Source organism: Orycteropus afer, unplaced genomic scaffold (assembly GCF_000298275.1).
Source record: "Orycteropus afer afer isolate SDZICR_OR568_19922 unplaced genomic scaffold, OryAfe1.0 scaffold00176, whole genome shotgun sequence".
NCBI lineage: Eukaryota > Metazoa > Chordata > Mammalia > Tubulidentata > Orycteropodidae > Orycteropus > Orycteropus afer.
In genome coordinates this window covers 5461969-5472062 of record NW_006921763.1, presented here as the reverse complement: position 1 = coordinate 5472062, position 10094 = coordinate 5461969, and the positions used below count along the sequence as shown (strand labels likewise).

Genomic DNA, 10094 nt, shown 5'->3' with positions numbered 1-10094 from the left:
GGGTTTGAACCGCCAGCCTTCCGGTTAGCAGTCAAGTGCCTTAGCCACAATGCTACCAGAGCTCCCATACTTACCCGATATTCCAGAAGATATTTATTAGTCAATTTGTCACCTATTCCCCTTTAATCTTGATAAAGAATCTAGCGTGGAGATTTTGTTGTTGTTGTTGTTGTTGTTCCTTTATCATTGTATATGATTTCTGTTTCTTACTACTTAACTATGGTCTTAATTGTTTACTAGGTCAGTTCACTGTTTATTCTTTTCTTCAGCTATCATGTCCAGTACACTGTAGGCACTATATTAAGTTAATTAGGCTAATACATTCTGTCTTTGAACCCTTCTGTCATTGTCTTAGGGTTTCTTTTTTCCTTTAAATGGCCTTTTACAAATCTTCACTAAGTTGCTTCAAAGTTAATACCAGTGTGATTTTGGAATGGATGGTGGTGTTTTCTCTTTCTGACCCACATTTGTGTAAAAAGTTGCTTGATTTCTATTTGACTATTAGTTGTAGCTTTGGAAGAAAACTGAGACACATGAACAGTAATCAACATGTTTGCTATTACTCAAAATCATTTGGAGAAAAAAAAAAGGTGGGGACAAGGTTTGCTGGTCTGATAGAGCCTGGTGGAACCACTGAGACTATGGTCCCTAGCTGCCCTTCAGGTCTGGAATTGAACCCACACCTGTGGTGTCCAGCCAAACAAAATACAGTATATGAGTTGAACATTTACCTCAAGTAGATACACTCCTTGGAGAGAACAATCATGGGAGAAAGAAGTGCTGCTTATGCACAGGGAGACAGCTCAGGGGGCAGTAGTGTATGGAGGGATGGACACTGGGAAGAGGTAACTATGGGGAGGAAGTGGGATGGGAGCTGTTGCATTGTATTAAACTGTGGTCAATACATGAGACAAAGTATGTGTGAACTGCTGTATGTAAAGTGAATTTGCTCTGTAAATCTTCACCCAAATCACAATAATAAAAAAAAAAAACATGTTTGCTATTTACTTAGGTTGAGATTTCACAGTTCTCCGTAATGTCTAAGAACAAGTCAAAAGATTACCCAATTCTAAAAAGAGTTTTAAATTTTCTTAAGAGTGGTACATTATCTGAGACCAGCTTGCCGAGGTATAAAACTTTTATTTTCCAGGTATGATACAGGATTTCATTGGTATTTGAACTACCATTCAACAGCCTTTGTGATTTGCTTTTTAACCCTTTCAAAACCATATTATTCTCGGCTCTTCAAACCATCTGTTGTCAGCAATGAAAGGCAGTTTGAATTAAATGAAAAGAATGTCTTGAGATAATATGAATTTTAATATAATTAATGGGACACATATGTCCTAAGGGGGGCGGTCTCTAGTGCTGGAGTTGGTAGGATGAGGCCTGTTTCTTCAGTTTTCATGGTGTTATCCAGGCCCCACCAGATGACGGCATGCACTAAAAGTGGGATAGTTGTTTCCCACTAAACCCCAGAGGTGGAAAATGTATATGTCCTAAGGTCATGAAAGGATTAATTCAAAAGTGAAGAATTAGAAATTTTGATGCTATTTGTTAGAAAATAATGGCATTTCTGAACTGAAATGTTATTTATTCATATAAATTTACTCACATCTTGGTAAGCTTGTCCTTAATAAGACATGCTAGTTTCTGTCACCTAGCAAGTTGCTTATAAAACTCTTTTTTTTTTTTTCCCTTAAAGTGGCAACCAGATTAGCAAAGAACTAAACATGTGCAAATCTAAGATTTCAGAATCGATCTTCAAAGAACTATCCATTTAAAACTTCTGCTGCTTTTTTTTCCCTGAGACAATAACATTTCAAAATTCTTTTTGTTCAGAAAACAGATTTGTTTCAATTTAACTGATTTGTTTTAATTTAAGGGTTTCTCCTCTTCAAAAATCCGAAGTTGTTGAGATGGTTAAGAAACAAGTACAAGTCATAACCCTTGCGATTGGCGATGGAGCAAATGACGTCAGCATGATACAGACTGCACACGTTGGTGTAGGAATAAGTGGCAATGAAGGTCTCCAGGCAGCTAATTCTTCTGATTACTCCATAGCTCAGGTAAAGCATCATTTCTACAAGACCACCATTGGTTCAGTCATCTGACACCATGAAGAAGAAAATACTAATTTTTCCCACTTTATTTATTTATTTATTTTTAGTTCAAGTATTTGAAGAATTTATTGATGGTCCATGGTGCCTGGAACTATAACAGAGTCTCCAAGTGTATCTTATACTGCTTCTACAAGAATATTGTCCTTTATATCATCGAGGTAATAGCAGGTTCAGTTAAAAATCCTTATCATCTATATACACATATAAACAAATAATGACGTTTTTTCATTGTTTTAAAATACTTGATTTGCCCAGTTTCTTTTTATAATTTCTAAATGTGTTCAGACAAGAAGTTAGTCAGCAGTGAATAACTCATGTTTAAATTCTAGCTAAAAACATTATATTGCTTTGATAAGAAATGTTGGATTAGAATGGCTAATGAAGTATAGCCAGTCCTTGGATTAGAATGAGGTCTGTTCCTAACTGTGTCTTTAAGAATTTGTTGATAAGTCAGAACAGGTACATACAGTTCACATTACTGCAAGAAAAGGCTCAAAGCCTTTTCAGTCATTTATAAGTTGCACATGCAGCAAGTGAAAGTGATTGTGAAGAATTTGTAGTGAATAGGGTTGGTTCAACTATCTCAAAGTGAGGAGAAATTTACATAACATTCGAGGGTAGGTAGAAGTTCTCGTTAAGTCCGACCTTCATAACCCATGGGCTGTCTATAATGTTTTCAGTTTTATAAAGCCTACAAATTCCACAATCTTTTATGCACAAAACTGAAGATAACGATTCTACTTCTGGGCGGAAGTAAGGAAGGGGAATCAAAAATGACCCGGGTGCCTTCACTAGATTGGTCATATTGGTACTTCTTATTTCAAAACTTATATTTATGTTGTATATAAGCACCCCTTGCTATTCAGATCTGTTTTGATTTTATGAGTTTGGTGAGTAGCAAGAGTTCAGATAATGAAAAATACATCTAAAAGTTATCAGAATATTCCATTCCTGTGTATGGATAGCAGGGAATTTCTGTATTCTTTTTCATGTATTAACTATAACAACATTTTTCAAAATGAGAACTTAGGAACATAACTTCTAAAAGGATGCTTTACATTCTACAAACATTTATGAAATACCTTTTGGATGCCAGATACCTGGTCTGGTCCAGGGGCTACAATGTATATCAAGCGTGGTTCCTGTCCTCTGAGAACTTGCCAATAAAAATACAATACAAGCTCCAGTACAACTGACAGTTTTCTGGGAACTACCTTAGCCAAAATGAAAATGTAAAGGTCTAGTTTTATTAAGATAGTTTATTATTCACTCCAGCGTATTCAAAATGTTATCATTACAACATTTAATCAATTTGTATTTTACTCTTACAACACATCTCAATTAGGACTAGTCACATTACAAGTGCTCAAGAGCCACATGTGACCAATGGCTACAGTATTGGACACCAGCAGTTCTGCCACTTGCTGTCCAGTTGATTCCAACTCATGGCCATGAGGTCAGACCAGAATTTGTTCCATAGAGTTTCTAATGGCTTCTTTTCAGAAGTAGATCACCAGGCTTTTATTCCAAGGCTGTATTAGACCAAAAACCTTCTGCTGTTGAGGTAATTCCACCTCCTAGAGTAGAACTGCCCTATATGATTTCCTAGGCTGTAAGTCTTTATGGAAACAGACTGCCTCATCTTTCTCCCACAGAGTGGCTGGTGAGTTTAAATCACGGCCTTTTGGTTAGTAGTTGAGTGAACTAAATGATTAATCAAAAAAACCAAACTCACTGTCATTGAGTTGATTCCAACTCATAGTGACCCCCATTGGGTTTCCAAGGCTGTAAATCTCTATACAAGCAGTTTGCCTCATCTTTCATCCATGGAGTAGCTGATGGGTTCGAACCACCGACTGTTTGCTTAGCAGCCAAATGCCCTAACCTCTACATCACAAGAGTTCCCTAAATGGTTAATCAGTACATGATAAATAAGTCATTTACCTTTTTTTTTCCAAGTGTATGGCTTTTTTTCTTTTTTTTTAATCATCCGAAGCTATATTTGTAATACTTACAGTTTACAGGGGATCAGTTTAATGTTCCTCTTTGAGGTCTGCAGAGCATGACATGAGTTCTCCATAGCTTATTATGAAAACCCTCCATCTTATCCTCCTGTCAGGGGACCCACCCAAGTCCTCATAAATCTGCAGAGGGCTGCCTTACAGATGTTTTTCATGCCACCTTGCCCTCTGATCTGTTGGTTGCCTGTTTCTTAACAACTATAAGAAGAAACACAACCTAATTATTTGCTATATGGAAATAATAGTCCATACTTTACACCAGAGAAAAGTAATCGGTAGATTCCACATACGTGGAACACATGTCAACATGATATTTGGAAACTACTGTATCTTTGGTTCAGCCGTGTTTTATGCCTCTGTTGTAAAGATGCTTATTTCCTTATTAAAATATTAACTGAGCATAGTTCTTATTATGGTCAGGCTAGTAAAACTGAAACTTAGTTTTGAAGTATACAGGCAATTTCATTTATTGGTCACTAAAAATGTAGAATTAGGTGACAGTCCATTAGGTAAAATAAACAAATACTTGGGAACATAAACAGGATAATTCATGAGCTTATTTATTGTTCATCATTGCTAGATTTTGGTAGTCTGGACTAGTCCATGTTTTGAAGCAAAATGCACTTCTGAAATAGCTTGTGAGATTTTAAAAAGCATGTATTTGTGACTCTTTTCTAAAATAGTTACTTCTGATTGCCAATTTCCACTGTATTTCTAACTTTTCTGATTATATTTTCTTCCCACCCAAAAGCATTGACATTCAAAAGAATTTCAATTTATCTATGTAGACTTTTGAAGACACTAGGAGTTTAAAGTCACTGCCAACAATAAATCTGCTTGCAAAAATTCAATTTTGTAAAATGAAATAAGAATTTTGAACTTGTCGCATTTTAAATCTAGATTATTTGACAGTCAGCAATGAAGTAGGCATAATTTAAGTACTAATGGAAATAAAATATATGTGAACTCAAATGAAAAACTATGTCTGTGCTCTCACTCAAACCCAGAATTATGTGATTTGTGGTTGATTAGCCTTAAATCTTACTTGGCTTCAAATTTAAAGCCTCTTCATGAGATATTTAACACCGATCAAATTCTTTACACTTTAAAAAGGAAGTTCTAAACTTTACTGGAAATCTCATTTTTAAGTTATTTTTCTTTTAGCACTTTATGGAAATGTATTTTGAATATAATTCAACCTTCTTGGAAACGAATTGACCTTTTAAATCAATTCCCAGATACCCAAGTTTTGCCAGCTAAAACAAGTTCTGCAGATGTTAATGGCTCATGTCAATACTGTGAATGAATAGACAGAAAACACATCATTGAATGTCTCTAGTGAGGACAACTGCCAGTCTCGAATCTCTCCTTTCAGTTTTTTGTGCTGATCAGGCGTGGGAGCAAAGGATTCATTGACTATTTGTAAGCTGCTGTTTAATATGCAGAAATGCTCCATCAGGAAAAAAGTCTGTGAAGCTTTAGCTGCCACGCCTCTGCCGGGACGTGGGACGTAGGAAATAATACCAGGAGAGACAGGTCTGAGGTTTCTTTACTAATAAAGGAACAGTTTTGAACACTATGGGGTTTGTAAATTATCTGCGGAAACGGCTTTTCCCATTGCTGTGTAGCCAGAAGTGTTACCAAGCAGCTCTGCTGCTGTAAAATAAAGCTACACAAATAAATACAGATCCAACAGTGGTGGAATACACTACTTACTGATGGGGGTCACCCAGGAGCATCTCTTGGTGGTCATGTAAATTACTGGCTCTTTTGAAAGAGATTTGTTTTTGTTTTTGTTTTTGTTTTTTAATTTCTCTGAAATGACTGATTCCTTCCTAGCAAAATAAGATGTTTTCTTTCCAGTGAATTTGTTGGAGATCCAAAAACAATGCAGTGTCTCTCATGTTCAGAGGCTTTGTCAGTAAGGTGTTGCTTTTCCAGCAAGTTGTACTGGAAGATAGATTCCCTATAAAGTTATGTCATAATGTACCTTCCTCTCCAAGGGGATTGATGTTTTCTTTCTGTATCCATGGTTTTGGTTGAGTCAAACTGGGAGGTTTTAACAAGATATCTCTGTCTAACCTGAAATCAGCCTCTATTAGGCAACTTCATTGTTAAAAAACCTTCTCTTTCTCTTTTAAAACGTGTAAACTTGAATTTTAAAATACTTGTGTATGAAGGTAGAGGATACTGTATTGAGATTCGGTTCTGATCTAGGTCTGTCTTTGCCTTTTAATTTTTTCCTTCTTTTATTAATTTTTTTAAATAAAATGTATTAACTTTTAAAAATATTGGAAGAGTGTTTCAAAAACATGTTCACATACTTCTAGTAGGAAAAAGGTTAAAAATGTGCTGAAAGTTATGTAAAAATTTCATTTCTGCAATAAAGCACTTAATTTATGCATTTTAAAATAAACTTTGAGCTTAGATATGTTAGTTTACTTGGAAATTATTTTTAATTTGAAACTCACTTTCTAAAGTAATTGATTTGAAGAAAAAATTTATTTGAAAGGAACATCTTAAATTTCAAGCCTTTGAATGAACATGCAATGCTATGTGCAAGGCAGCTAGGGGACCATTCACATTTACAAACGTTTACCCCCACACAAATTTATTAACATAAACATAGTATATAGTATGGCAGATGCATTATAGTTATAACCTTTGAGCCAAATCCTGTCCAATAAGTGCATCTGGTATGCATAGAGCCTTGGCTTTCCCCAGACCAATGAAAATCGGACCACATTGTCATAGATTAAAGAGGCTGTCATTGAAAGTTTGTGTTTAAAACTTCCTTATATTTCCATCATGCCCTAAGAAATCTGAAGGAACTTCTTAGTATGTACTACAATAGATCACAGCCGCCTTGAAGGGGAACATTACCATCACCCAGAGTATCACAAATATGTATTTACATAATCCACATCTCAAAAAGGCCAAATGTGAACACACAGAGCGTTAGAGACTGACATGTCAACTTGTGTATACTTATGTTTGAAAACAGTTTAAAGTCAGCCGCACCACCGTAAGGAATAAACTTCCTGAACATGGTAAGTCCTTTAAAGTTTGCACACACAAATGATCCTTACTCATTTAGGACAAACGTTCTAAAATTTTCTGTAAATAGATGTAACAAAGTACGAAAGAATTGCCGATTTCACTCTGGATGTCTCTGCTTTTGTTATTTTTGTTCTTGATGTCCATGACAAACCTAACACAATTTGAACTTATTTTTCATATGCTATTGCTACTTTGTTTTCTTTTCCATGTCATGAAGCAGACACTCGTTTTTATACATGCTCAGTCATTCCCTTGCACTACAAAAAGGAAGACCAGTGTAGGTACAGAAACTGTTCATAGGGGCCCAGCCTGGGTACATATTGATAAATGGGGAATTTGTAGCAATTCATGCTTCTGTAATGAGGTGAAATGAAACGTGAACTGCAGCAAAATCCCTGCAATTCCCATTCAAAATTCATTTGACCGGCATGTCAAGACTGCTTTCGTTTAACAGATTTTTATGCTTTGTTTTTGCGTTTGTGTTTATGTAATCCCATTGCTGGGCCGGCCTTTTTACTCTTTCAGATTAGTTTGTTTTTTAATTATAATTTAGGTCTGTTTATCTTTTTTAAAATAATGTAGGTGCTATTGATTTATTGACATTTATTTTAATTTTCTGTTTTGTTTAAACATGTTGGAAAAAAAAAGTCTGTGTTTATTGTCATATCCAAAATTAAGCCTTTTAAGAGAATTGCAAATGTATATGAGTAGTTAAAGATTTGTTTTTATCAAGCATAAAATTTAGTTTTAAATATAAATTCTTGTGGGTTTTTTCCCCCTCAAATGTAACACTCTGGTGACAACAGTTATCAAGAATTATAAAAAGGCTCATCTAGTTTGACCTATTAATTCTAGTCTGAAGAATCCATCCTAAGAAAATAGAGATGTGTTAGGATTTTGGCACCAGAGTTTTCAGTTAGAATTATTTATAATAGCAAAAACTGGAAGCAAGGAAAAATTGCCCAAAAATAATTACATCCATAATGTAGTGGTTATACATCTGTTAACATCATTGTAAAGAATATGTAACAACTTAAGAAAATGCATGTTCTATACTGCTAAGGAGAGCAGAGCAGGCTCTGATCCTATGTACAGTCAGTTTCCAGTAAGGTAAATTTGTGACTGTATGTAAATGAATTCTATGAATACAACCAATGCAGAGAAAAATAGTAATTGTATTACTGTTTACCAGAAATTATTTTATTTTCTGCATTTTCTAAATAAGTAAGTTACTAATTTTATAATAAAAAATAATTACATCCTAATAGATATTTTAAAAGTGAATTAAAGCTCTAAAAACTTAACAGCCTTTTGGAAACAAAGTTACATTTACTTTTTTCAATCTGCCATTGCCTGTTCATATAGTTCTTTCTTTGATTCAAGAAGTGGAATAAATTCTGACTCAGAGAACAAAATACTTGTGAAAGCGTCCTTTGAATTAAAAGGTAAAGAAGTGCAATTTTCAATAGAGTTGTAAAAATAATATGTTAATACTGCTGTTAGGTGATGTTTGACTATACAACAGATTCTAAGTAATGCATTTATATTTTTATGTTCTGATTTTGGGGGTTTGGGATTGTTTTCTTCCTAGATCTGGTTCGCGTTTGTTAACGGCTTTTCTGGACAGATCCTCTTTGAAAGATGGTGTATAGGTCTTTATAATGTGGTAAGTTGAGAGCTTTTGATTATTCCTGCTTTGTTGAATACTTTAGATTAAAGTTGACACTGTGTTTGGTTGCTTGGCATAATGACCATTTGTGCACTTTAGATGTTTACAGCAATGCCTCCCTTAACTCTTGGAATATTTGAGAGATCATGCAGAAAAGAGAATATGTTGAAGTACCCTGAATTATACAAAACGTCTCAGAATGCGCTGGACTTCAACACCAAGGTAAGACACAGCACCCGAAGGCGCATTCCGTGGGGCTCTCTTTCTAATTACTGTGGGTGACTGGTCTTCTAAAACCAAGGCAACTCTAACCTGAAGTAACTCCAGGTTGCCAGCTATGGAAAGTCATGTGCTTCAATTCTAAGATGGGCTGAGAAGTTTGTCTTATTTTGTTATGAAATTAAAATGTAACCACAACGCATTGGGGTTTGCTGCGCAGCAGGGGAGTTGGGTCTGGTAGAAAGAAGTGATCGTCCTTTTGGTCCTCGGACTGTCTTTGCCGTGTCATTAGGAAACTCTCCACAGGGGTCAGTAATCCAGGACTGACAAGGGCTGTCTTTACATTTGGTGAGGGGTGTTTTATCATTCTTTATTAATTTTCTGCTTTGTGAAGTAACATTTTCCTCATTAGAAATTTGGATTGTTTGTGATGGGCATTAAAATCATAATCTCTGGGAAGCTGCTTACGTAGTCACAGTACTCAGTAGTTCTGAGCCCTAAAACTAAAAATACAAGTTAAAACATCCAACATTTTATCAAAAGTCATGTTCTGAATTTGTATCCCTACGTAATGAGCCATGGACAATTGTCATCTCTTGTGATTTATGGTATTTATTCATCTCAGCAGCAAAAATATCTCAATTTTGTGTATAGTTCACTTTAAAAACCATTTACACTGGTATTTTAATAATACAGATTTCTGTTTAGTTTGAAGGCAAAAAAAAAAAAAAAACTAATTTAAAACAAACTGAGGTAGATGCCATTTTGAAACTATAACATTTATGCTTGATGTTATTAGTATTATAAAAGTAACACATACACCTTCACAGAACTTTTCCCATTTAATACATTGTACATTTATGTTATCATTACTTAGATATAGCCTAAATTCAGTGTTTTGAATGTAGTTAAGATATGTTTAATATTTATTAACTTACAAAGTTATCCAATTACATGCATTCTCATTATATCAAGAGAATAAAGTGAAATAAATGTTTTGAT

At 34.9% G+C, this 10094-nt stretch overlaps 1 protein-coding gene across 1 annotated transcript in view; it reads left to right on the top strand.

Annotated features, from left to right (window-relative positions):
- Positions 1-10094, top strand: part of ATP8A1 (ATPase phospholipid transporting 8A1) — a 309537-nt gene that overhangs the window by 214077 nt on the left and 85366 nt on the right. Inside the window, 4 exon segments of the mRNA XM_042781818.1 lie at positions 1886-2069; positions 2171-2281; positions 8796-8870; positions 8973-9095. Of these exon segments, the coding sequence (XP_042637752.1) occupies positions 1886-2069; positions 2171-2281; positions 8796-8870; positions 8973-9095 (493 nt within the window).